The 27,824-nt window shown below is 39.5% G+C and overlaps 1 protein-coding gene across 1 annotated transcript in view; it reads right to left on the reverse strand.

Annotated features, from left to right (window-relative positions):
• The window catches only part of LOC121943375 (calsyntenin-2-like), a 303,089-nt gene that overhangs the window by 118,084 nt on the left and 157,181 nt on the right, over nt 1-27,824 (reverse strand). The window contains exons 3-4 of the mRNA XM_088078593.1: nt 22,535-22,730; nt 8,575-8,783 (exon numbers count right to left, since the gene is read on the reverse strand). Coding sequence (XP_087934719.1) covers nt 8,575-8,783; nt 22,535-22,730 — 405 coding nt within the window. The remainder of the gene's footprint in view (nt 1-8,574; nt 8,784-22,534; nt 22,731-27,824) is intronic.

Genomic DNA, 27,824 nt, shown 5'->3' on the forward strand with positions numbered 1-27,824 from the left:
AAGGATATAAAATGAGCACAATGGTAAATACCTACAGCAATAAAATGCAACATACATATTAATGCAACAGGAAATCAATTCAAAGATATCAAATATAAAAAACTACTGACTTTAAGTAGGCTATGTTTTGCTCATAAGTGCATACTATCATAATATTATGATCACTAATGAATATAAGAGCATCACTGTATGGAGTGTATATAGGCCCACTGTCATATTAACCTTTTGTTTATGATTCCATCCATTTTATATTTATTTCAGCACACTTTGCACTGTGAACCAGTGCACTGCTGTATTACTGTTTGGATTTTTATTATGTCAGTTGTTCACTTACCTTTTTTTCTCATTTAAATTGGCCTTTTTTGACCTTTTGGCCTCAGGATCAGTGAAAATAAATGGGGCTCAGCGCTGGAACTATTGGGAGCTCCATGACCCCCGTGAGACTTCTGCATTTTTAAAATTACAATTAAGGCACTTGAGAGCACTAGCACGCCATTCCTCTCCTGTCACGTGATACTCAATGATCCTGCAGGTGCTCATTTGTCAGCCTTTTGTAAAAATACAACAATGATCAACCGCTAAAGACATATTTCGACAGTGGGGGAGTTAATAACACCACATGTAGCCTACACAGGATCCAGCTGCATCATGTTTCATCTGTGCTCCAGCTAAGTCATGGCTCTGTCGAAGTTTCAGTATCAATTGGAGATGTCTCAGAAACAGAGCTGCATCTCTACATTAGCCATGTTTATAATATAAGTGGGTTTTTTTGTGTTTTACAAGCATATATATATGATTGCAGTTCGTTAAAATGTGCTAACGGATGCTTTTTGGCTGTACAAGAGTATGACAACCTCTTGTTACTTTTACCCTCCCTGTGATCACTCAACTGGTCAAGATGTTTGATGAGCCATGATCCAATTTCATGCTCATTAAAATGAGATAAACTTTACTGGGAATTGCTGCTAAAACACAATATATGTGAACACAAAGAGTAAGAGGGAGAACCTCTCTCTCTCTCTAAATACAAACACAAAAAAAGTAGTTCGGCAGTGTTCGCGTGGAGACAGACACAGACATAAATAAAATGCATCATTACAAATTCCTTTTAAGTCAACCGTAAATACAGACATTTATATGCATATACCAGGGAATTTCACTGAGCTGTGTGCACATACTGTACAAACTATACAAACCAATCCTTTCTGACAGCTTTGATCCTGTGTATATTGGCCATAAGGATTTAATCAGCTCAACATTGAATGCAAACAATCCAATAACACAAGAAATTATGGTTTGTGCAACTCTCTCCTAATGAGTCACTGAGTAGAAGCTCAACTATTTCAACTCAAGTATTCTTCAACAACAAATTGTTTTATATTTTCTTATCATCTCAGTTTTTTTTACACATTCTAACTACTTTTAAAAACAGGCTAAAGACTTTTATGCTCACGAAGTCTTTTGATTGAAATGCACTTCTTTTGCATTTAATGTCTTTTTAAACTCTTTTTTTAAACTTTATAATCTCTCATTCCTTTTACCTGTGTCTTTCTTAACTTGTGCTATGCCCTTTTACTTCTCACACCTGTGTCTTTTTTAACTTCATTAAGTAAATAATCTTAAGTTGCCTGCATGAAATGCTGTATAAACAAACTTGCCTTGCCTTCATTAAGCATGGGTTGCATCAAATAATCATTAACTGCAGTGAATACAAGCATAAGGAGACTAAATCTGATTCCATGGCCAGCACAGCATTACTCTATAAAATTGGCATAGTATAAAGAAATATCCATCAAAGGAAAAAAAAAAGTTTTGTCAACTGGAAAATAAAATAATACAAAACAAACAGAAAAGGTCCAAGTATAAACATGCATATTGTCTTTGATGCCATAGAAAGTCTAATTCATAAGTCAGATATTTTACTTTGTTTCATATGAATTCTGTGATGCAGTTTCTAAAATGTCTAATGTCTAAATGTCTTAAATGTCTAAAATACATGTATGTGAAATCAACCCCTATGTATCTATTTATATATATTTTTATATATTTATGTATCACTGTATCTCCCATTCATTGGCACAGGTCAACCAGGCCCAATTTGTTGGATTATAACATTTAATGTGTAATTTGAAAAACAGTATATTTAGATAAATAATTTATCTGTCACTCTAGTCAAAGCTAATTTGATTGGATCAATGGAAGGAGCAGCCGTAACCACAGAGAGTGAAAGCAAACTTTATGACCAAGCACATTTAATGGTTAGGTTTCACTTTCACTGTGCCTGGTGTTCTGCTGCTCAATCTGTGCCCAGAGTATTCACTGCCCTCCAAGAGGTGCAATTTATAACAAAACGGTACTGTATATACAATCCCGAAGACCTCCTCATGAATGGTCCAGCTCAAAAAATCAATACGTGGAGGGAGATGTTTTAATCATGGTGGGCCGCCATAAATAAATGAATGTGTGAGTGACCCTGCTGTTAATTCAGAACATTCTGTACAGACGATGTACCATGGAATTTGTAAAGTTAATACAAAATGCATAATGTTTTTGCGAAACCTTTTATTATGTAATAAATACCACCAACCAAAATCTTTGACTGTAGTAACTCTGCCATGAAAGATTTGGAGATAGACTTTATGGAGTCATTAAACCGCTGTGTGAGCTTTTACAGCTAAATGAGTTTTATTTTATTGTAGACATAAGCAATGTGCAACAGATATTTTTCCAGATTATAGTCTATATAACTAAAGAAAGTTAAGTATGCACTTTAAATTGCCTTGAGGAAAGTGAGTAACCACAGTCTCATGTTTAGCCTCGTGTGTCTCTATGGTATATTTGAGTCATTAGATAACACAGAATGCTATTGCTGCTTAGACACACTCTCTCTCTCTCTCTCTCTCTCTGTGTGTGTGTGTGTGTGTGTGTGTGTGTGTGTGTGTGTGTGTGTGTTTGCTTAAAGGAGTAATGGAGATTTAATTTTAATTTTAAAGCATCACTATATATCATTGTCAAATTAACTGTGATGCCTTAATATAATCAGTGTAACAAATGAGATCATGGTTGGGATGACAGGTAGCCTCGATCTCTCACAAGTGCTTTGATTAGCGCTAATGTTGCTCAACATTAAGACCACATTTCCATTAGACCCCTGATGCTTCCAGATGCAATGAAGATATTGGTGCTTGTCCTCCTCTAACTTCCCAGTGTTGCTTTTCTAAAGGTAACAAATACTAAGTGACTGTCTCCCCACATTCTCTACCCCCTTTATCCCTTTATTTGTATCATAAGAAATCCCAGAAATGGGATGGCAATTAAAGTAAGGAGTCATAATCTAGATCTTACTGTGGTTTAGGAGGGAGTTTACTAAAATTACAAACCAGAGGAGTAAAGTTTGTCAGGGATGGAGTTGCATTATGAAAAGTGTGGGATCCAGTGTTTTGGAGTTAATATATCCAATATGAATGTTGCTGGAAAGGAGCTACACATTTTAAAATGATGTTTTTCTCACACACACATCTTCAACCTGGCAGCATGGAAGATCTATACAATCTGCACAGTTTCAAGGTGGAAACCCAAGATTAGTTTTATCACTTCAGTATTTGACCAAATGTCTCCCCATCTGTTCCTGAGTTATGGCATTCAAAAAAGTGTTTTTGTGGGACATTGTGATGTCCCAGTGAAGGTGACCTTAGACCTTTTGGATAGAAGATGTCATCACTACATCCTTTAGATATAACACATTTGTGTCAAATTTTGTCATAATGAGCATATGAATACTTGAGCTAAGGTCAAAAACACATTTTATGAATTTAAAGTGATCTTGATCTTTGACCACCAAAATCAAATCAGTTCACCTTTGAGTCACAGTTGACCTTTGTGCCAAATCTGAGAGAGATTCCCTTGCAATGTTTCTGAGATATTAGCTTCAGGAGATTACATATGAACAGACAACCCAAGAAAAGCGCAGAATGAAAAGTTTGCCACTTTAAGAAATAAGCGGTTCTATCTGTGGTCTGAGCAGTTTTGAGATACTGAGCTTTTTTTTGTTTTTGCACTCCAAATCGTAAAAATTATATGGTCCTTTTTGTTTTTTAAATTAAAAAAAGTCATTAAGTTAGAATATATGAATAACTCAGTTTTGACAAAAATACCAGATAGAACTTTATGATTCTAAGATGATAAGTTATATAAAGTGTCTTGTGGCTCCAGATGGAGTTGTGTGACATCTGATTAATTGCCTTAAGTGATGTCACTTGAGTCCTCATCAGTGGGGGCTGAAGATTACAAGTCTGAGAATAAAAACGGATAATAAAAGAAATCTGGGGGTTTGGATATGATCGTAACACATCCGAATCTATGACTTAAATGTTGGCAGTTTACATTATGGGTAATGTAGTGCAATCATTTCCCATTAAAAAGCCTATATTCTTCTACTTTTAGGTTAAGGTCAAGGTAGAAATCATGGGTCATTGTAGCAAGTCTGTCTTTTATCTGAAATAATCACATTCATGACCAAGTCAAACGTGATTTTAGACCTACTTTTTGTTTCGCACTTCTACTGAAACCAAGAGAGAGCCTTTAGTATATTTGAATGCGTGAAAATGAATGCAGCAATGATTTTGTGATGTTTAGAATGCTGTACACAGCACCTTAAAAGAAACAAATAAGCCACTCGTCTGTACAATACACATTCAGTGAGTGAGAATCTCCTGCCTTGTAGGAAACCGCGACCCATTTACCAAACCAGCGCCTTTTCTCATGCTGAGCAGAATGCATGAAGGGAGCTCTTGTGCTGCTAATGTGTATGTTAATATTTGATGAGTCTTCCACTACAGACGGATGACAATGCTGTACACGCAGCTAGGCCTAGGCAGGGAGGGGGCACCCTGACTGCAAACACTTGCGGGTGTCTAGAGCGTTGAAAAGACACACTTTTGGCCCTTATTGGCTGCGAGTTGAAACGTAGCTGGAATGAGTTATTGCGACTCATATTACAGCACGGATTCCTCTTGAGGTTTCTGTATTGTGGGGAGAGAGGTGCAGAGGGAGCTGAATGTTGATAATGTGGTGTATTTGAATATGAGTGTGTGAGTGGGAGGATTAGATGTAATTCATATGAGGGCGGCATTGTTCGGCTCCCCGTCCTCCTCATCGCCCATTCTCTGTCTCCCTCTCAGCTTGTTTAGAATTCCTTCCCTCCTCATTCTCCCCTTTCCAACCTTCCCACTCCATTTCAATACGCATCATTGTCTCACTGTTTTTGCAGCCTCATCCTGTTTTACTCTTTGCTGCCTAAGCTGTTGTGCAGCTCTCTCTCTCTCTTTTTTTTTTTTTTTTGCATGAATGGCATACACACTTACACACTCACACCTTTCTGCATGATGGAGGTTCCTTTTCCCGCTCCTTCAATTACTACATCAACTTATCTGTGTCAGCAGGCTGTGCGTGCTGTGACTACTGCCAAGAGTGGCCATCAGGTAAATGACTACTTAACCCTCCATCTTGTTCTCTCTATTTGCCTCTCTATCAAATGTGTGTAAACACACACACAAGAAAACCACCTCTGAATCTGTTTTTGTGAATTCCCTCTACTATCCCCCTCTAATTACTATTACCCCCCTGGTCTTTGTTTAAGGGAGAAAGCTGGCATTATTCTTTATTATTTCTATTGTCAACAAAAGCCCAAAAACTGCCACTGTGTTACGCCGTCTCTTAATACTTTCTGCTTTCCCTATCCTGTGTGTGGGTCGTTCCTGCTAAGGTCACAAATACATTTTTTAATGACTGTTTGCACAACTGTTTGCTCTCCCAACTCCACAATGGTGGAACACATCTTCCGTCACAGACAGAAAACTCATCTGTTCACACTGAACCTTGGCCCGTGAGTAATAATAAATGTAATTTTAAAAAACATAAGGCTTAGTAAAATTCCAAAACACCTGGGCACTGCAGTTTTTGGCAAATGTCACTCAAACAGGAGGAAAAAGGGCAACTCTTGGAAACTATTTCCAGTTGCAGATTACGACGCATTTGGTGTACTAAGGTCACAAATACATTTTTTTAATGACTATTTGCACAACTGTTTGGTGTCCCCGCTCCACAATGGGGAACACATCTTCCGTTACAGACAGAAAACTCATCTATTCAGACTGCACCTTGGCTCATAAGTAATAATGAATGTAATCTAAAGAAATAATAATAATAATAACGATAAAAGGCTTAGTAAAATTCCAAAACACCTGGGCACTCTAGTTTTTGGCAAATGTTATTCAAAAAGAAGGAAAAAGGGCAACTCTTGGGAACTATTTTCAGTTGTGGATTAATACACATTTGGTGTGCTAGAGTATTAACAGTATCAGAACCATTTATGTGGGATTGTCTTAAAATTAACAGTGGTCATGGTCATGGCAATGAACATGTCACACAGTGTCACCATATGGCTCATTGGGGTGTTTTTTAATAGTTTCAGTTAGTCAAGTTAGCAGCTATATAGACCTTTTCAAATTCCATAAACATTCAAAATGGATCTCTTTGTATTTCTTTGTTTCAGCAGAAGTTGATATAAAGGAAACAGGGACCAAAACTGCTGCCCTAACAACAGAAAACTATCTAAAAGGTTTATTAACAGTAGCTTCCAGGTAGAAAACCTTCACATCACGTACATAAAATTAAGCTTAACGTCATTATAAGTGTATGCTATATTTAGAATATTTTCAGTGCCTTTTCTGTCGTCAGAGAGTCCCTTCGATCGGGAAGCTGTTATCTCAAAGCCACCAGACAAAAACAGTAATTTTGCCTCCCAGGACACAGGAGTTGCTGTTGTTGTCTTTTTAGATGGCAAAAATAGGATTTGCTGCAGCCATTGTCTAACATGAAGTGTTGAATGAACATCTGGTTCAGTACATAAAATATTGCAGTAATAAGACAATATGTGGATTTAAAATAAACCCTAGTGTGTGTGTTGATGGTAATGAAGGAACATGTGAACAAGTGCAACAGAGTTGCTCACTGTTGTGTTTTAATAGTTTTTGGGCAACAATTCAATGAAGTTCTGTCGCACACAGAAATAAGATATACCAGACTTTGGCCACAGGAAGGAAATACTTTTATGTAGGTTTCATCCATTCTTGCTTTTGGCCTATTCATGGGATTTGTTGATGATGGACAAAATTTAGAATATCACCAGCTATATCCTTTTAGTTTAGTTCATTCCCGCTACAGTGTTCTGTATCCTTCTCTCATAGCAATTACTCTTGCATTCACAGTAAACCCCTCCTTTCCTCCTCCCATCCACTCCCTCTCTCCCTCGGGTGCTCTTAAGTTCAAGTGCTCTCAAAGCCTTTTCCTCAGCGGTCAATGGCTGAGCGAGACCCCTTCAAATGGAGAGAGAGAAGAAAGAGCACTCTGGCTGCAGCCTCCCCTCTGTATCATTCACTGCACAGTTTGGCCCTAACCTCATCCACACAGTCTTTTTTATTGCAGCACCTCAGCAGTGGGCAACGCTCGGCAGTCTGCATTAACAAAAACCTAAACAGTATCTACAGCATGTCTCCTAAAAACAGAAAAATAAAGTGTGTGAAAATTGTTTGGGAGAGCCTCGGGAGTAAGTGGCTTTTGAAATCAAGAATCAAGAAGTTTAAATCTAGAGTTAAAGTGTGCAATCAAGGAGTATCTTTTCTCCTACTTGACTTTGTGTAAATCACCCACCATGTGTTGATTGTTAAAAGAAGAGAGACAAAACTATGGACTTTTTAGGAATATGAATGTAATAATATTAAATGGCAGAGCTCAGGGTGCCTTTCATCAAACTAGGAGGTTTGATGGTCAAAGGTCAGTAGAGGGCAGAGCTGTGGGGGTATCTGTCACACACAAATAATTTCTGTATTTGGGTGTGTGTGAAACAATTACACAATCTTTATTTGTAATGTTCAAGAACTGAGTTTCCAAGCGCACATGGCAACTCAATGAAGTAAATTACATTTGTGAGGGTATCTGAGAATAGCCACTGATTTTTCTTAGCATTTATCTCTGTCTGTGTGTGTTTGTCTTGTTTGTTTTTTGCTCAGACGTCTGTGATCTGATTTGCTGTGACCAATGGCTCTCTGGGCAAAGCTTGACTTTGTCCTTGGAAAGAGCAAAGGACATGTTTTATCCAGAAGGAGAGGCATCTGTCAGAGTATGAAGTTTTGCCACCAGAGTGCATGCACGTATGTATGTGTGTGTGTGTGTGTGTGTGTGTGTGTGTGTGTGTGTGTGTGTGTGTGTGTGTAGTATGAGTGCTTGTGCATGTATCTCCTGTGGCTGTAAAGTACATGTGTGTGTATGGGATCGGATTTTTAAATCATGAGTGCCGCTGTGTTATGACAGATTTGTGTTTTTACACCTTCTTTCAATAAAATGGAGAGCACACAACACTTTATTGGTAAGATTTTCTTTGACATATGGGAAATCACTTTAATAGGTAAAGCAAAAGCAAAAGCGCTGTAGATCCCTTTAAAGTGGGTACACAAAAAAGTGATATCCTTTTGGCACACAATAAAACTTTAAATGTACTTTCTCTCTTCTACTTACCATTGCGATCTATAGCGAAGGGTGTGTTGCTGGTGGTGATCTGGTAGTTACAGATCTGGCTGTACTGTGGGGAGCAGTCCTGGTCAGTGGCCTCCACCTGCAGGATGCTGTCGTAAATTTTACCCTCCGTCACTGCAGCTCTGTACTGGGGCTCCCGAAACACTGGGGCGAACTCATTTACATCGTTGACCTGAATGTGCACCACCGCTCTGCATACAGAAAGGGGTAAAAAGACGGGAAAGCGGAGGTTAATGTAGAATAGTCCATCATCTGCATATAATGTAACTGCTTTTAAGACAGTTGATCCATTTTCCTTGTTACATAGGGGAAGTGAGTAAGAATTAAGTAAGAAGAAACTCATCTGGTGGATTAGATTTCACACAGAAATATTCCAATTAAACCACCATAAATTGTAGTAGAAGACCCATTTGAACTGTTACAGGATGAAGGTGGCTGTTATTTTTAGCCAAGCTAGTGCCATGGCTTTAGGGGTAGAATGTTGATAGGTACACACCTTTGGTCCAGATTGCAATATCTCAACAACTATTGGATGGATTGGCACACAATTTGGTACCGTCAGTCATGGTCCCTATGTGATGAATCCCAGTAGCTTTGATGTTACCCTGATTTTTGCTATTGTATCACCATGTCTCCTAAAAAATACATTTACCACTAAATTACAATGTGGTGACAACATAAACACTGCCTGGATTATGCTCAGATTATGTGTAGAATAGTCCATCATCTGCATATAGCATAACTGACAGTTATGCTATATGCAGATGACAAACAGTTGATCTATTTTCCTTGGTACACAGGAGAAATAAGACATAGCATTGTAGAAAGACTCATTTCAAGTGTTATGGTGAACAGGATGAAGATGGCATTTATTTACGGCCATGCAAGTATTATGGCTCTAGAGATAGTAATGTCAGTCGGTACACCCTTTTAGTCCAGAATGCAATATCTCAACAACTACTGGGTGGATTGGCACACAATTTTGTACCAATGAATCCTAATGACTTTGGTGATACCCTGACCTCTACTATTGTGTCTCCTAGAAATTAAATTTGTTGCTAAATTGCATTCATAATTAAATTGTGGTGCCAACATAAAAGCTGCCTTGATTATGTCCAGAGATAAAGCGTCTTAGAACTAATGACATACATTATTTATGAATCACACTGGAATCGCAGAGGTTGAATGGTAGACATAAAAAGTACAAGACTGTGACGCCAGAATTCTGGGTTTGTGTCCAGACTCCCATCTGTGACTAGGTTTAAGCGACAAAAGCCCTTCGGTTTAGATTAGGTAAAGATTGTGATTTCAGTTAAACATTAATAAAATAAGTAATAATTAAACAAATATATAAACAAATGACATTTCCTCATTAACGTAATAGCAATGATGTTCATTCGACATTACTTCACCTGTAAAAACATATTTCAATTTTCAAATAAGTTGTATATGCACATAATTTCCAGGAGGCTGAGCAGCACATTGATATTAACATTTGAGGTTTTGTGTGACACTCTGGATTCCAATAAAAATTTGCTACAAAGATGAATGTTCCCCACAGGATGGATTGTAATAATCATTGTGATCCTCTGACTTTTTCTCTAGAACTATCTGGTCAAAATATTAATTTGTCCAATATTTACCTGTAAAACAAATGGCAAACCTATCAAAATAATTATATAATTTGAAAAAGGCTGTGTATATTTGCAACTCTGTGTATCATTTTGCCAAATAACTCAACTGATTTATATGGCTAGATATGTGCTTCATGTCCACACATACAAGAGCAGGAGTTTAATCGTCTCCCTGACACTAGACTGGGAGCCTTGCTCAAAAGTGCAACTGTAGGAAGGGGTAATGTATCAGTTACTATTATTGATTATTATTAGGTTTGGATAGTAGAGGGCAGGAGTTCATTGCGGGAGATTAATTAGTTTGGTGACCATATTCACACCGTGTTTGCGTAATACACTGTCTGACCTGACCCAATGGATTTCTTTGATTGTGTTGCTAAATCAAAATAATCCCCTGAATATCTTCATCTACCATATGCACAATTCTCCAAGTGCACTGAACTGCAAATTAATCTTTCCATAAGTGATCTATCAGCAATAATTCATGTTAAGTCACACATCTGGAAAAAAAAAACAAAAAAACATTCATCATTTCAAAAAATGCTTTCATCAATACTCGCCGGCAGCCATATTAATCGCTCCTTCAGCTCATTGACTGACAACCAGTGATGGATGACAGTTGGACAGACTAATACAGTTTTAATCTTCAAATGGTGAATACAAAGTAATGCTATGCTTTAAGAGACAAAGAGGCAGATATGAGCATGTGGTTTGCAGGATTAGCTGGTAAGAATAGTGATGACGGTGAAATTATCCTATTAAAAGAGCTGTAAATATCTCTCCAACATGTGGTCGCGTGGAGACAGAGACTGTACTAAAAAAAAAGAGACGGTTGGGGAGCTGAGCCCATGCAGAATGAATTTCCACACTGCCTTATCTCTCCTTGTCACAAGTATAGAAACATAGGAGACCATTTGTTTTTGAGCTACTCTAAAGAAACAGATGCGCAGTTAAATATGTAATGAGAAATAAACTGGGGTAAAAAAAAATGCAAAAGGGACAAAAACAGTGAGAGGCAGTGGTGGAAGTAACTAGGTATGTATACTCAAGTAATGTAAAGAAAATTGCATTTGAGTGTTTTTATTCTACACTGCTACATTTTCAGTTCTCCTCATAATATTATCATGTACAAAGTTTTCCCACACACATTTCTTCATTTTGCTTTTCTTTCTTTTCTGCATCAGACTAGTGTATGTAATTAATTGTTTTTTATGTTTTCTAAAAGAAAAAAAAAGGTAAAATGAATTGAAGGGTTGTCAGACAAGTCAAAATTAAAACTTCTTTTTTTCCCTTTACCACCATCAGTAGATAAATAAAATTAAAACTTAGATTATTTAACCTATTCATCTTTGTCCAGCTTTTTAAAATTTTCATACTTCATTTTCAAACTGAAGCTATTTTCATTATTGTAAAATTACTCCAACCAATGCAGGCAAATTAATCATCCAAATGCTGTACTTCATACTGCTATATGATCACTGTATAAAATTTGTGATAGTTTAAGCATTTTAGCTGGCATGCTACATAACATGTAGTTATGACAATTATTCATAGTAAGAAGCTGCTCGAGAAAATACATTTCCAGGGCTTTTAAAGCCTGAGTTTGCCTAGATCTTTAACAGGTAGTCCAGGACCCTTAGGAGGTCTTCAGAGTTCCAGGAATTTTTAATTTAAATTTTAATTTGAGTATACTTTATTTATTTATTTTTTAAAAATAAGTATTTTTAAAAATACACAATAACATGAATACAGTATTAATTTATGTCATTTGCAAAGATAAATTATACTATTCAAAAAATAAATTAAATAAAAAATTAAAAAATAACACATTAGAGTAGGCTTCACAATATACATGATAGGCTAACTGTTACCCATGAATCCTCATCATGGACTGTGCAATTATGTGAGCTTGTTGGTGCTAGATCGCTGCAATGGTGAGATGCATTAGTAATGTATGTACTATTGGGACATATTGGCCAATTAGCTGTACTATTTTTCCAAGTGTAAGGACATTCTTGTGAGCAACAGTTGGTTGTTTTATGACTTTTTTAGCAAGAGACTCTGAAAAAACATCAATGTAAGAGAAAATAGTAAAAGTGAAGAGCGAGAGGCACCAAGCTATACAGCACAGTGCAAACAAGAGAAGACCCAAAAATATTCAGAGAATTATCTCAACTGCAACTCAATTTTATACATTAATTGTAGACGAGGGTCCCTGCTGTGTCTCTCTTTGAGCTAAGGGGTCCTTGACCTTCAAAAAAAAAAAAAGGTGTAGATCCCTGCTTTAAAGGATCTAAATGCTTCTTTTACCAATGGAAACAGGTACAGAATACACAAATGAACCCCCATAAGACAGAGATTAATCACTGGGCTTTAGGATCAGTGGGATGTTAACAGCGATGCTAACAGCAGCAAAGATGTGATAAGAAGCACTGACAGATGATGGCAGCACCAGTGTGTGTGCAGTAAATCCCTCAGCCAGCCTTGTTTTGTCATATTAATGACGCTCCCTCATAAACATTACCCTCCTGCTTTGCCGCACTCCCCAGTGGTGAGGGAGCAAACATATGTTCCACTCCTCTGGGGCTTGTATGGAGAGACTGCAGTGTGTGTGTGCGTGATTATGTATTCATGCACACAAGTGCATAATATATAACTAAATGCAATAATTGTGAATACGTCTCATTGTAAGTGTGCATGTGAGTGTGTGTTTCTCTGTTGATGGCTCACATCTGGCTGAAACAGACGCCTAGCTCTCTAGGGCTAGGATGTTTGTGTGTGTGTTTGAGTGTGTGTATGTGTGTGCTTTCAGTTTTCATGGAGCTGGAACATCGCCAAGCTGAGCTCATTCCCAGCCATTCCTTCATGTGATAGGTTTCAGCTCATAAGCAGGGGGTCCACAATGAGTCAGAGTACACAGAAAGACAGCATGGGGTTAAGTTACCCCATGGGTGAACGATCACAGCACCGCTTAAAGTGGATAAAAACCAGTGTCACGGGCATGGCTATTTAGTGAAAAAGTCAAAGGTTAAACAAACTACATGGCACCAGTGGATGAAGAAATCAAATCTGCAACCCTGTTTTTTTCCTCTGCACAAATACAAAATGACCACACTGTGATCAAATAGTGCTCTAAAACCATAACAATTCAAGCTTTAATAGCAAACAAACTGGTCAAGCCAGCTGTTAGCCACATACTGTAGTATCCATACAATGGATAATGAATACGTTTTCTCCTCAACCAGAGTTTTCCTCAATGCCAAATCATGTGTCACATGGGTGTTTCTGCATACAGCAGGACTTTAATACTCTTTAATGGCGTTGCCATTTAATATGGTTGCCATGTCACTTAAATGAAACACAACAGTAATTTTCATGCCTAATACTTGTGATAAGGGAAGGTAATGTTGTGCACCTCAAATTAAAAGTTTGGTTTCTCAACCTCTGTTGAAATACCAAACAAGTTCAGACATGTACAACCCTGGTCAAGAGGAGGGCTGTGAAAAAAATTTATGCTGATGCACTTTGACCCAAAGCACCTATGTTGATTTCTACATTACTGTGTTGACTTCAGTGGAGTATCTGTCTTCCTTTGTTTTGTTTTTTTTTTATCTTGTTTAAAGAATAATCAGTCAAATTAAACAATAAATACACTGTTAATGTCGATTTACTGCAATTAAAAAGAGCTTTATTAAAGGTAGGAAATGACCTGAGAATTTCAGTTAATTAGAGCTGTATTTGATACAATTGATAAAAGCATTGTAATTAAGGACTTGAGAAGGTGTGGCACTCCCTATTGTAGCGCAGACTTCTGTATTTTCCTCATTTGTGGCTCCTCAGGGAAATATTTATTGTCAGTATATCAATGAAGAGAACTGGCCATAATGTCCATAATGATGCATTGTAGGGATGGGTGTTAATAGTTGAATAGCTGCATTATAACTATATAGTCACAGATTATGGTTCTCTGTCTCTCTGACATCAATATTTGGATGGGTAATTTTATGAGCAAAATCTTAATGAGCAGGAAAAAGTTTCTACTTGTAGGATCACATGCAGAAACATCAACTGCAGTCAATGTGAGGTTGTCTGTCTGAACTGATTAAGACATTAGCTTCAGACCTGGGAGTTACTTTAGACTCTGACCTAGATTTTATTTTCCTAACAAACTTTTTTTTCATTGTTTTATACATACTTCATAAGAAGTGGCTCATATAATGGCAACTGTCTTTTTCCTTTGCTACCTTAAAAGTAAGAATATGAGCAAATATGTCTTCCATCCAATAAAAAAGGGATGAGTAGATGTTTGCAGTCACTTCTCAAGGATACAAATATCACATTAGGAAATAAAGTGTGTGGCAAGGGGTGGAGATGTATTTTCATGTGCAGGCACAATCAGATATTAGCTACGTGTTGAAGTCAGGTGATGCATGTTAATGCCAGGTTAGAATTGTTCCTGGCTTATTACATAGTCATCAAAGCTCATTATTTATCAAAAACACACCTACATGGGCTCAACCAACTGTCATTATTGAACATCTTCTGTGCGTACACACACACACAAATGCACACACATATCTGCACACCCAGCACAAAGGCAAAGGACTTAATTAATCTTTGTCAAGAATTAGCCGAGAGGTTGAATCATCAATTTCCTCATGTAAGACTAGGATGGAAATAAACAACCCTAACTATACCAATGGGACCAAATGGGATGGTTGCCTCATCAATATGCAGGGAAATCCCACCTCCACATCGACCAGCACCCGGAGGCACTAGCACAGATTTCCACGGGGGCCTGTGTAATCTCAATACAAGGCGATAATAATGCATTGTAATCCAGTTCAGTGTTTCACTTCATGCCCAGATCCTGCTTACTCCACACCAGATAATATAGATCAAATCACTGATGGATGACTTGGACTATCATGCCGAAGAAATAACACATACAGGAAGGAATGTCCAATTGCGTGATTCTGCTGACAAACTTCTAAGTGTCTGCTGACTTGCGGCAACGTCTGATTGTGGTTTGAATGTGGGATGCGAACGGGTGTCACTTTCTTTCGTCTTGTAACTGAAGCAGACAAGCACAGATGGTGCAGTTCCTGGCAGTGCATATTCATAATTGAAACACAGAGACTATACTTTCTTATTACATTATGTTAGCTGAAGATAAACAACATATTCCTACACTAGTTTTTTTTTTCTTTCTTCCTTGCCAGGAATAATAATCACGTCAACTAACAGGTTTTGACAGAATGAGGTTTCACTCATATTAGCATCAAGTGTGACAAGCGTGAAGTTAAGATTCTTGGTAGAATAAAGCTCAGACACATTGACAGGGCTGCACTATCTATGTGGAGTCCCCTGGTCTTCTCACGGCAGAAATTTATCATGACAGCTTATGCTAACAAGGCCCAGCTTTTGGCCCACTTATTCACTTGTAAGAAAGTGACTTTTTTTTGTTAATGTTGAGTGTGTTGAGTGTGTTTTTAGGTGGTTGTGTATGTGTATTAGAGTGTTTGTGTGTTATGCAAAATCAGCCTATCTATCCCCAGCTACCGTATTTGTCTTATTTATATGTAAATGTAGGTATATCAGTGTGAATTTGACTCAGCATTTAGGATATGTGCGTGTGTGTGTGTGTGTGTACGTGTGCGTGCATGCATGGCTGTCCTTCAGCTTGCTGTTCAGTAAGATAATTAGCCTCTCCAAACTGCAGCGAGGCTAGGACATACAGACCTCTAAGATTCCCTAATGATGACTTTAATAACGACTGCGTTGCCAAGCGCAGAGCATGTGTGTGTGAATGTGCGGCTATTGGACACGATATAACATCCGTGTGTCTCAATTACATCTACATGTTTTCTCTAGAACACAGACATTTAAAAACATACAATCTTAAGGACACTTAACCCTGTTATGAATGCATTACACCCCCAAAAGTGTCCCGGCACATTGGGCCGGTGTCAGATACACATGTTGTAGTTAGGAGATTGGTGAGGATTATGCATATGACATGATTTGCAAAGCAGTGAGATGTCCCTTATGCCTAATTACCCCGTAGCAGCAGGAGAAACCTGTGCAGAGCAAGGTGTGTGGGGAATGGCAAGGTACACAGTGTACAGAGAAACTTCTAGTCTTCAGATGCTAATTAGTGAGATTATATGGTTGTTTTTCAGCTGTACCCGACCCCAAAGGCTTTCAAAGGCTCAGTGCTCAAGTGTCTAGCTACACTGATGAGTTTTGAGGATTCTTCTCATAAAATGGCAAACATTTTGCCAGGGTCCAGACCTAGAAATCTGCCTCATTGACCGAGTTCAAGTTAACTGATTAGTCATCATGACATGAAAAAAGCAGTTTCTCTAAAAACTAAAACAAAATTCTACAATTCTAAAAAAAAAAAAAAAAAAATCAAACAAACAAATAAACAATCCAATGAGGACTCTGGGGATGCAATGTTCTGAATCCTAAACCTAACCCTTAATCCTTAACCTAACCCTAACCAGTTCCACTCCTCTCGCCTAAACCTAACCAATCCAACCAATGAAAGCAACAAGTCCGCTTACGCATCAGTGTGGACCTAAAATGATGTACGATACAGGCAGATACATTTCTCTCAAGTGATTGGTTACACTTAATTTTTTGCCATATGTTTCCAGGATTTCCCAAAAGTTCAAGTCTTGATGAATTGAAGATACAAGGGGCTGCCTTAAACAACAGCAAAACTACATCAAAACCTCTTTTTATTAACTCCTGCAGTTTAATCTATGTCTCATTTATCGGATGCATTTTTGCTAAAAACCTGACCAGACCTGTCCTCATAAACAGTCTCATGCACAGATGAGTAGTACACCTGGGTATGTGCGTACGTTGGATCAATCAATGTTATACACAAACGGTTCAGACGCACGTCCTTGCCAAAGTCTACTTCTTTTATGTTAATGTATTTCGAATATTAAAATATAAAAATGCATGTGTTTGCAAATAACTGAGCATGCAACACATTCTCAATCTAAACTAGTGAAATGGTGGCACACGGTCTGTGACCTTCCATGTCAACCTATGACGTTTTAGGTATCCTTGTGCGTCAGCTGTTCAGCTCCAGGATACCACGATGGTGATATCAACAAATGTAAGTGGTGGGATGACGTCATGATGTTATGACGCAGCCCATGACCAAAATATCAACAAATGCACACGTGGAAGGATGAAGCGGTGAAGCCCGGGCTGTCAAGGTGGTTGGGATCAGGCAGAAAAAGTCACACATGGATAGGTTTAGGCAAAAGAAGCACATGTTAAGGTGTAAAAAACACATGAACACACACACACACACACACACACCACACACGCACACACGCACACACAATGGAGAAGCTGCTCCAGACTACTACGAAAGTTAATTGTTTATGGGACCCATCCAACTCCCCACCCGCCCTATAAGTGCACATGTGCTCCTTATATTATGTGGTTACCAGCAGCATTATTACCTGACACTGTCCTTCAATGTTTCAGGTGCACACAACTGGTTTTGTCCGTCTGCGATATCACCTGACGCATCCGTGTGTGTTGCTTGTGGACACGAAGGTGATTTCTGGTGTCATACTCCAATGGTGACAGCACTGACCGAGCGTCACCATGTGACAAGTTCGGAGCTTGAACAGCTTGGAGCATTACCAAATAAATGAGATTTGGATTATGCTGCACAAATTGTGGGGAAATTTCTAAATGGATGTTTGAGTTTTTTAATTTGTCTCTTCCATTATCAAAAGCAAGGAAGTAGACTTTAAATGTCTAGGATCATAGAAAGTGCGTCAAAATCTGTTAAAACCAGTCATCCAATTGTTATATTTATCAAGACGAAGGGTCTACATCCATGCCGGCTGCTCTGTGATTCTGTACTTTGTACTTTTAGCTAAATGATAATGTCAGCATGCTAATGTAGTAGGTTGAAAATGCTACATGTATATTTTTTTATTGAAACAGACACCCCCCTAATTTTTTTGTTGAATATGTGAATTAATCTAACTCGGTTTATACAGTTTTGACATTGCGTCAATACTGCAATATGTCAGTAGATGGCACTGTAACGCCACTGTGGCTCCATTAGGAGACTCTTGCTCTGCGCATGCGCAGCTCAGTATTAAACGAGCACTGGCTGGAGCAAGACGCTAACTTTTGGTCCTCTCTCTTATTAATCCACAGGTCTGTTCAAACTTGCTTTTCTATGATCAGTTTTGCTTAACGCCTAATGCCAGTGCATTAAAACATGTTTGGTAGAGTTTTGATATGGTTTTGAGATGTATTTTGAGCACAGACGGGTTGTTTTTGTCAGTTTGTGTCCTGGCCGTGGCCGCCATCTTGTCTAATTACCTGCGTGAGTTTCTGTTTTCCACAGTATTTAAGTGTAAGTTACAGACATTAGCTTGAGATAACATAAGAAAACGTGTTGCAAACATTGTTTATAAGTTAAAGCCAGTTCACGGAGAGTAAATTCGGGAGTCGCCATATGCAAATTAGTTTCACTTCCGGTCGCTCGTTAACGGTCATCGTCGCGCCAAATTGTCAGACAGTTAAGTGCAAGGCTAAGACAATGTTATGGAAATGTTGCACAAAGGTTTTGTAGCCATTATATCAGTGTTGTATGAGTGTTATTGTATTGTATGTGTTAAAGTATGAGTGAGTATGGGTATTTAAGTAAATGTGTGTTTTTTTTAGTAGTATTATTTTTGTACAGTTTCATGTTTTAGTTGAGCCAATTCTTATTTATGTGAAATATAATTTAAATTGTTTTGAATTCATGTGTACATAATTTACTTTAGACCTTATGTTTATCTGGTTTATTGTCAATTGGATTTTTACATTGATTTTCTTTGTGTAACTTATTTTAGTGTGAATGTGAAAAATGAACTTTAAAGCAACATATTTCAGACAGCTGACATGACTGAGATGTAACTGAGTTTTATGCAGTTTATTCAGTATTAAACGAGCACTGGCTGGAGCAAGACGCTAACTTTTGGTCCTCTCTCTTATTAATCCACAGTCCAGGCTTTTGTTTTATGGGCTACACAGTGCGCCCTTGCCTGTGTAACCTTTGCTGCCGGTCCAGATTTCCCCTAGGTCTGGCGCCGGTAACACTAACATCCTCACATTAGCAATATAAACATGCTAAAGTTAAGCAGGTGAAATATTTACAATGTTCACCTTCCTGGCTTGTGACTAAGCATTTGCTAATTTAACACAATGTTCAGCTCATGATAATCTTGGTTATAATCAAAAGGGACATGAATGCATGTACAAAATTTCATGTCAATTCATCTGATAGTTAAGACATGTCAAGCTCATGTCTTTGGAGAATTTAGTAGCAATCCTTTCAATAGTTCTCGAGATATATATTTACAGTTTTAAAAAAAATAAATCTTGACTTTTTTTTCTTTTTTTCTTTCTTTAAGTAGCTTAAGGATGATTCATCTTATTCAACTCTGATTCACAGTGTGTTGTGCACAATGTTATTCCATAAAATGATAATAAGCCAATCTACATGCTTGCTGCCTTTTTTATACCTGCAAAATACAGCATGTTCACACCATCAGGTTTTTTTTTCTTTAAGTTTACACTTGGTTGTGATAATCGCATTTGCCGCGAACCAGATGAATTTTCACAGAAAGACCCTCAGTACTTGACACCAATTAAAATTTTTCATGAATCACTTTTGTGTTACATCAATATACGGACACAAAATGAACATTTATTACATTTATGGCTCTTTACGGCAAAGACTAAGTGCACTTCACAGTTCAGTACAAAATGTTCAATTGGCAGAGGTCAGCCCTCCAGTGTTGTAGATTAATTTGTGTTTCATTTAAAGCTGACCTGAGCAGAAACACTCTCAAGGAGTTTAAGGTGAATTCATTTGAGCTTTGCACTTTGCTGACAAGTGACTAAAGCTTCCACGGGCAGCCAAGAAGAATATATCTCATCGGGCAGAGCCAAGAGATGTGATTCAGAACTGGGAAGTGCTGTTATATCGGCGCTCTGACTCAGAACAAAGGCAGTCATTAACGTCAGTGTTTATGAAGCCGTCTGTTGCTGCGGAAAAGTCGCCACGAGTGGAAGAATATCACACTTTTACTGGCTTTGCTGGGTGATGCATTTAAAGCTTGACATGTCATTTTTAGGAGGAAACAACATTTCATTTGTGTCAGGGAAACAAAAAAACTGCATTTCTGTCAAGTTGAGAGACAGATTTGTACAGCCAGGGCAGAGAGCGCATCCATTTGTGAGCGTTGATGAAATATTCAAACATTGGAGTCTGTAACAAAGACAGAGGGACTGACAGAAAGAAGGACGGAGTCAGACAGTGGGAGCGAGCTGAGCTGTAGCCAGGAAGAAAAAAGAAGAAGAAGTAGGGCAGAAGCCAGTGGTAAGCAGAGAAGGGAGGAATAGAGGATAGAGGGTGAAGTTTAAACTCATCCCATGTCACTCCTGATCCTCTCCCCTGTCCTCTTTAGCTGCTAATTTTCTTGACTGCCTTCCCTCTCTGCTGTTGCCGTGTCATGTGTAATTTGAGTGCAGCCTTAGGCAAAGATTCGTCCTCCTCTTCCCTGTTAGCTTCTCTCTAAATCATAGAGAGCGGGCAGTACGGTGCGGCAAAAGGCCAGTCTCATCCTTTGAAAGTTGCCAGTGAAAGAGCGGGCCATTTAATGTGTCCCCAAATTCACTTCCCCTCCAGCGCCGGCCTGTCTGTATGTGCCAAAGTGGGTCTGTGTCACAGCGGGCGGCGAGTTATGTTGATAGAAAGTAATAGTATGTCATAACAGAATGCCCATGTGCTTAAAAGGGATATAAAACAAGATCAACAGCATGGAAATAGGAGCGCAAATCCATCACCCTTCCTTTTTAGCTTGCACGCACGCACGCACGCACGCACACACACATGCACACAAACACACACATACTAGTAAGCAAACAAGTTATAGTAAATACAAGTTACGCTCTACTGATTTAAAACTTTCACCGAGGCGAGAAACCCTGCTGCTATAATTCCAGGTTTACTGTGTATGTGTGAGCATCTATAAGCTAGACAAGATGATAGATTCCTGCACTTGGCTCCATTGCTGGTTGAGGTGAGGGGGTTGAGCGGTAAGACACAGAGGGGAGATGTGCAGCACGCAGCGGACAGAGGTGGTTGTCTGAGCAGAGAGCAATTTCAGACAGAAGCTGCTTTCAGGAGGGCCAACAAAGTGTGACAAATTGTTTTTATCAGTTGACCTCTTTAAAGTAGTCTACTGGTGCTTGTGGAGGTGGAGGTGGGTGTTGTGCTGCATCTGTGCTGGCGTGGATGTTTCTCAGAGCAATCTGGGATTAGATGCAGCCAAGTGGATGGCAGGAGGTGAAAGAGTTTGGAAACGTAATGTGTTATTTGAGTCATATTTAACTTGTTATCAAGAGTTTTATTTTTCTTCAAGTGCTTTGCAGAAGAAGAAGAATTTGGAAGGTGTCTAAGCCTTTCAAAATAAAGGACTATATGTATGAAGGTCTTGAATTGTGAGGTGAGGTGACGCTGTGAGGTCTTGAATTTGCATATAATTATCAATTTGGACAATTTGCAATGCTGCTAAATATCCTTTTGTTTAGAATTACTGAGTGGACCACCTCCAGATAGTTTTTTTATTAGACCATTCATAGACCTTGACTGAAAACATCTTCAACAAACGTTTGTGCTGCAGATTGTTGGTGCTCTGCTTGAACTAGCCGTTAGCCTCAAACACTTAACTTTCTTTCTGTCCTTAGTTGTCCCTGCTTTCATTTGCCCTCGCACACATCAGCTTTTCATGCTCAGGAATGTCTATTTACATTTATAAAGAGCCATCTCATTCTCGTAACAGAACAAACTGTCAAACTTTCTAAACCATCACTGATTTCTAGCATAGCTGATAATTTGATTGTATGTCAGCTGTTGTCTAAATGGATTATACAGGTGTTAAATGTTGTTTTATATAATTTAGCATTACAGCATTTTCTATTAATTTATTAAATTACATTTAAACAAAATATTAAAATGATTAAAACTTATTTTAAAAATCTTGTTCATTTAATTGCCTGTTCCCTTTTCCTTGGAGGTATCTCCTTTCTGGTCATTTTGTACAAGCACGCCAGGTCTATGCTGAAATCACACAAAACATAACGTCTAACCGAGGAATACCAATCTTTACCTAGAAATGGATATGTGAGGTATTCTGTATGTACCTGTATTCTGTCAGACTTTAAAAGCCCCTGTTACTGCTGCTGCTGTCTGTCTTACTCACTTGTGGGACTTTTTGCCCTCCGTGCCCTCGGGGCCAGAGCCGCAGTCGTGAGCCTGGATGATAAAGGTGTATTCCTTCTGCAGCTCGCAGTCCACCAGGCCGCGGGCCCTCAGCTGGCCCTCACCAGACGTACCGTTCAGCACCACTGCCTCGAACGGAGCCTCCAGCCCGTGGATGTTGAATGCACAGATCTCCCCTAGGGACCAGGAAGACAGGAAGGAGGGAGAGGATAGAGAGAGAGAGAGGAGAGGAGGGGTGATATCAGTGTTAATCACGGTCAATCAGGTGCAGCACTGCAGGAGAATAAATTATGTTTGTGTCAAGAGTAGATAAAGTCTCTAAAAACCATTACAGTGACACAGAGATGTTGGAGAAAAAGGAGAGAACATTTTTTAATGTCTATTTGACTTTTTTTTTAGTAAAGAAAACATTATTTTGAATGTAGATATATTATTTTCTTTATTCCATATATTTTTTTATTTTCACTTTATTTGTTTTATTAATTTAAATATTTTTTAAATAAAATTTATTTCAAATGTTTCTATTTTTAGATTATTTTTAAAAACAGAATTAATTATGATTTTATCAGTACACCTAAGTCAATATAAAGCCATGTGATTTCTTTGAAATTTGTTCTGTGTGTTCCTTTTTCCTGACATTGTTTAAGTTTACAGTGGACCAAATCTGCAATAATCAAAAATAATTGGGGCACGAGAAAAGTACAATCGATCCTTGAACTCGTGTTGATTAACCAAAGGCGTTTAAGTGACACATGAAGATATCTCGCCTCATTACCATATTAAATACAGAAACTGATTTTAAAAAAGAAATAAATGCATGGGGAAATGAATTAACAGAGAAATATGAAATCTGAAGAAAAGATAAGAATGACTTGGGAAATAATTAAATACAAAAATAAATGAATCCAGTAATAAATATACTGTCGAATGAATGAATACATTTTATGTATTTGTTTCTCTTTTTTGTGCATAATTATTTCTTTCTTTATTATTTCAAATATTTATCGAGTCATTTATCGATTTATTTTGTATGACAGATTTGGTCCTTCCTATGAGTTGTTGTACTACAGTTTCGAAGTGGGAGAGGGAGTGTGTCAGTCGCTGAGCCTGCACACTGAGGAAGGCGTCGGCCAAAAATGTCTGTTCTTGTTACTCTGACATTATAAATGCATAAAGATACAGCAAATGCAAACTCTCTCTCACCAAATTCCCAGGCAGTCCTGGAGGTTACACGAGCAACTTAAAGTTGCAAACATCTATCACCACTTGAATTCTGCTTACTTCGGGGGAAGCTGCAGAGCAGCGTCCATTCAGAAGTGTGTGAATGCTACAGGAGAGCTGGGCTGGCATAAAAAGGCTTTCTCTGAGTTTTTCCCCCGTTGGGTAATTGCTATTCCCATTTTAGATTTTCGTATTCAATGTTGAAAACAAACCATGATACAGACAGAAACAGAAACTCTCATGGAAGTTTATAAATAGATCATATTCCCAGCACTGCACCCTCTGTCTAATTGCTCTTGTGAAAAACACCAAGGGCATCCCTGCTGTTTGCCCCCCCAGCAAGACATTCTCTGTAGTTTACCAGAAAAACAGCAAACATCACAATTGAGTTACAGGAGGCCTCGAATAAAATGACAGCGTCTCAAAGTCACCCTCGCTGTGAGATACAGAGGAAAGGAAATCCATTTAAATCCAGAGTGAGTGGCTGACAAGAACAAAACAAAAGAGCCAAGAGGCGGCTGACATTTATTAGCAGGCCGTATGAAGAAGCGGCCCGTTTGTGGAGTTGGCGAGGGGAAGATTTTTTTTTTTTCCTCTTCTTCTTGGTGACTTGACGTCCCCTCACGCTTCCGCTAGTGGGATTTTGGGGAAATCACTTAACGCGTCCGGCTCACACTCTGACCTGTGACAGCTAATTGCGCTGATATCACTTAAACTAACAGCAAAGACTAAATTGGATTCTGGAGCAGCTTTGTGTGCACGTTGCTCCTGGCAAGTTTTGATAAGAGCAACTTTATTTTCTCCAGCCTTCCCCCTTTCTCTCACCCTTTCATCCTGTTTCTGTCATAATCCCCTACACCTCACCCTGCCATCGTTTACCCTCCCTTTGTATTGGGGTAGGGGCTCTGAAATATTTGCCCCCAGAAGAGCTATAGGCAAAATAATAAAGAAGAAAGAGAAGAAAAAGGAGAATAAGAGAATAGAGAGGGAGGTGTCGACACTGTCTGCATAAAGTCTCCCCCCTATGTATTGCCTGAATGACTTATCAGAGTTAAATGGGCCCCCACAATATGGAGAAGCATGGCGTGCAGAGGAGAGCAAAATCATAAAATGGCACTGAGCAAACGGTGTGCGACGGGGAGTGACAGAAGATGCAACAGTCTTGATGTGCTGCTTCTCTCAATGGTGCACCACTGTACAAAACAGGCAAATGGAAAATCCATCACCGGCAGAGCGAGAAATAAATCCAATATACACAGGCAAGTGCAGAGGCTTCCCATCAGGGTGAATATGCTGAGGATATGCTGATGGCGCACGCCCACGGCCGAGGCCGGGTGGCCCCCCGCATGCTCCTCGTGATTTAATAGTAGCTGATGGGGAAGTGGGGAGACGGGTCAAGGTGACCACAGGGGGGGGGGACCTCCCTCTTTTGGGACTCAAATGAACACTGAAATAGCTCTGGAGGGGGGCAACAGACCTGTGGCTTTTTGTTTCCTTTTTAAATAAATCCACCTATCAGTTTGCCCCAGACCTGATAAGTGTTCTGCCACCTGCAGAGAAGCAAAGATGGCTGGCGGAGGAGGGAGGGGATGAGGGAGGGAGCGCTGGCCCCGGCGGCAGCCGAGGAACAGATGTTGGGCGGCTGGCACTTGGCAGAGGCAGAGAGCTCACAAACGCTAATTACTGCGCTAAACTGTTAGCTAAATATGTGTCTCAGCGTCACATTAGGCTTTTAAGAGGTAGATTTATGTCAGAAGGAACTCTGTCTTCTTGAAGGAGGGTGGTTTAAAACTAATGGATGCAAACTAATGGATATGGGTGCTGCATTACTTTATTAGTTTATTTGCTGGCTTATCATCAGTGTTTAGCAAAAATGAATCATTTTTATGATCTTCCAAGTAGGATGTCTTTCTTTTTTTTAATCGCTATATGCTTTACACCAGTGATACTCAACTTACGGCCTGTGAGGCCAAATCTGGCCCGTGAAAGGGTACTAGGTGCCCTCCCAACCATTTTATGATTCATAATGAAATAATTTTTTTGTTGTACGTTTTACTGTAAATAAGGTGCTGAAGTGCATAAAAAGCATCAAAATAGAGCTTGTTTATAAAAAAAGTCCCACCTGAGCATCCCTCAGACCCATGAGACAGGTGTCTTCAAATCCTAGAAACTCCCCTACCTGCACTTGCAGGGCTGCTGCAACTGGCCCCTGACTTTCTGTGATTCTGCAGAAAATGCCCCTCTGGCAAAGCAAGTTGAGTAATCCCGCTATACAACTTTTATAGTTATTTGACTTTTTAGACACCCTCTTTTACTTTCCTCTACCTTATTCTCTGCTGCCGTGATTACTAACTTTCCCCCTTGGGCACCATTACATTTTCATTTAATCAAGTCTAAATATTAATGACTGTCTATTAGTGAGCGGGAGTGTGTGCTCAGGACTAAAGCTGCTGTCCTGTTGGTGTCAGAAGTCGTGTGGCGCACAGCACCTCAAGGGAATCTGGCACCCGTCCACACTCGACTATCTTTGAGGACACAGAGCTCATTATCAGTGAAGGCAGAGATGCTTTACTGGCAACGGTGGCCTGTGTTTGCAGAGCTGGAGGACTGTGACAAAGTATCGGGGGCCACAGCGCCTCGGGGCCCCCAAGTTATTATCAAGGCTGACAGAGCATCGCTGAAGCCTGCATCCAAATATACACACAAGCTGCTTTAGCTAAAAAGGCTCTCTCCCAAATAAGTGCATAGATATGCGCGGCAGCTGTTTACTGAGCGTTTGAGCGAGAGGTAGGAGTGGAGATATCAGGCGGGAAACAGTCGCAGCGCTGAGAGGAGGAAGGAGAAGAGAGAGATATGAGGGGAGATGAAAGGAGGAGCTGAGAAGGATGGGAACATGGCCACCGCCTTAGGGCAGCACCGATCTCCCTACTGGAGAGTGACCAAAGCACCGGCATGAATACACACGCACACGTTTACTCAGACTGTGCCAGTTGGGCAGCTCTAATCAGAGCTGACATGCCTTTCATCCTCCTACTGTTGGAACACACACCGCAGAGACAGCAAGTAAATCAGATTACTGGATATCACTGGTACTGAACACATCCTGGACCAGGCATCAGTTTGCTGGCGCTAAAATGTTTGCACCCACATTTTCTTAATATTTTCACTTGCCATTATTAGTAAATCAAGTCTATTTGCACAAGAGTTGCTGTCGACTTTGTGGTTTACACAGTTGTCATGATTTCAGCCGCTCTTCCAATTTGGATTTGGTGTCGAATTATCTCTTGTATTAGTCACCAGCATAACCCGCTAATTCTCCCTCTCGTTTTAGTCACAAAAACACAATTGCACGTCCACAAGCACTCTGGGATACATGGACACACACACAAACACACACCGACCCTCTTAGCTGCAGTGCAGAGATAGACTGTCAGCCTCATAACTCTGCAGAGGACCGAAATTGAAAATGCTGTAATTATGCTCTTCATGAAATTAGCCAGCCGAGGAAAAAACACAAATGAGAAGCTGTCCATTCTGGAGATAAGGATTAATACTAATCAAGGCTGCATGTTCTGACTGGAAACCAGGAGTGGTGTTTGTGTGCAGTGTGTGTGTGTGTGTGTGTGTGAGAGAGAGAGTGTCGAATGGGGGATTTTTAATTAAAGACACACTTTCTCAACAGGGTTTTAAAGGAGGAGGGAGTGTGTTTGTGTGTATGACTGTTGCGGAGGAGGGGTGTGGGGGTGGGAGATGATTTACTCGACCTCGCGGTTGCCACCCCTCGTCTCCTCACTGTTAATTACATTAAAGGCCCTTCTCACAGAGTTAATGACATCCTGCTGTCTTCTAACAGAGTGAACACCAACCCTGAGTGTGTGTGTGTGTGTGTGTGTGTGTGTGTGTGTGTGTGTGTGTGTGTGTGTTTGTGTGTGTGTGTGAGAGAGGGTAGTGTGAGAGTGCAGGGTGGAGGACTGAACCTGTCAATCTCTCACAGCAAGGCAGCAATAGGTGAGCTGTAGGGCACGGCTAGAACTTCTGGGCTGCCAGAA

Source organism: Plectropomus leopardus, chromosome 6 (genome assembly GCF_026936395.1).
Source record: "Plectropomus leopardus strain MGB_pleo_1.0 chromosome 6, ASM2693639v1, whole genome shotgun sequence".
Classification (NCBI taxonomy): Eukaryota; Metazoa; Chordata; class Actinopteri; order Perciformes; family Serranidae; genus Plectropomus; species Plectropomus leopardus.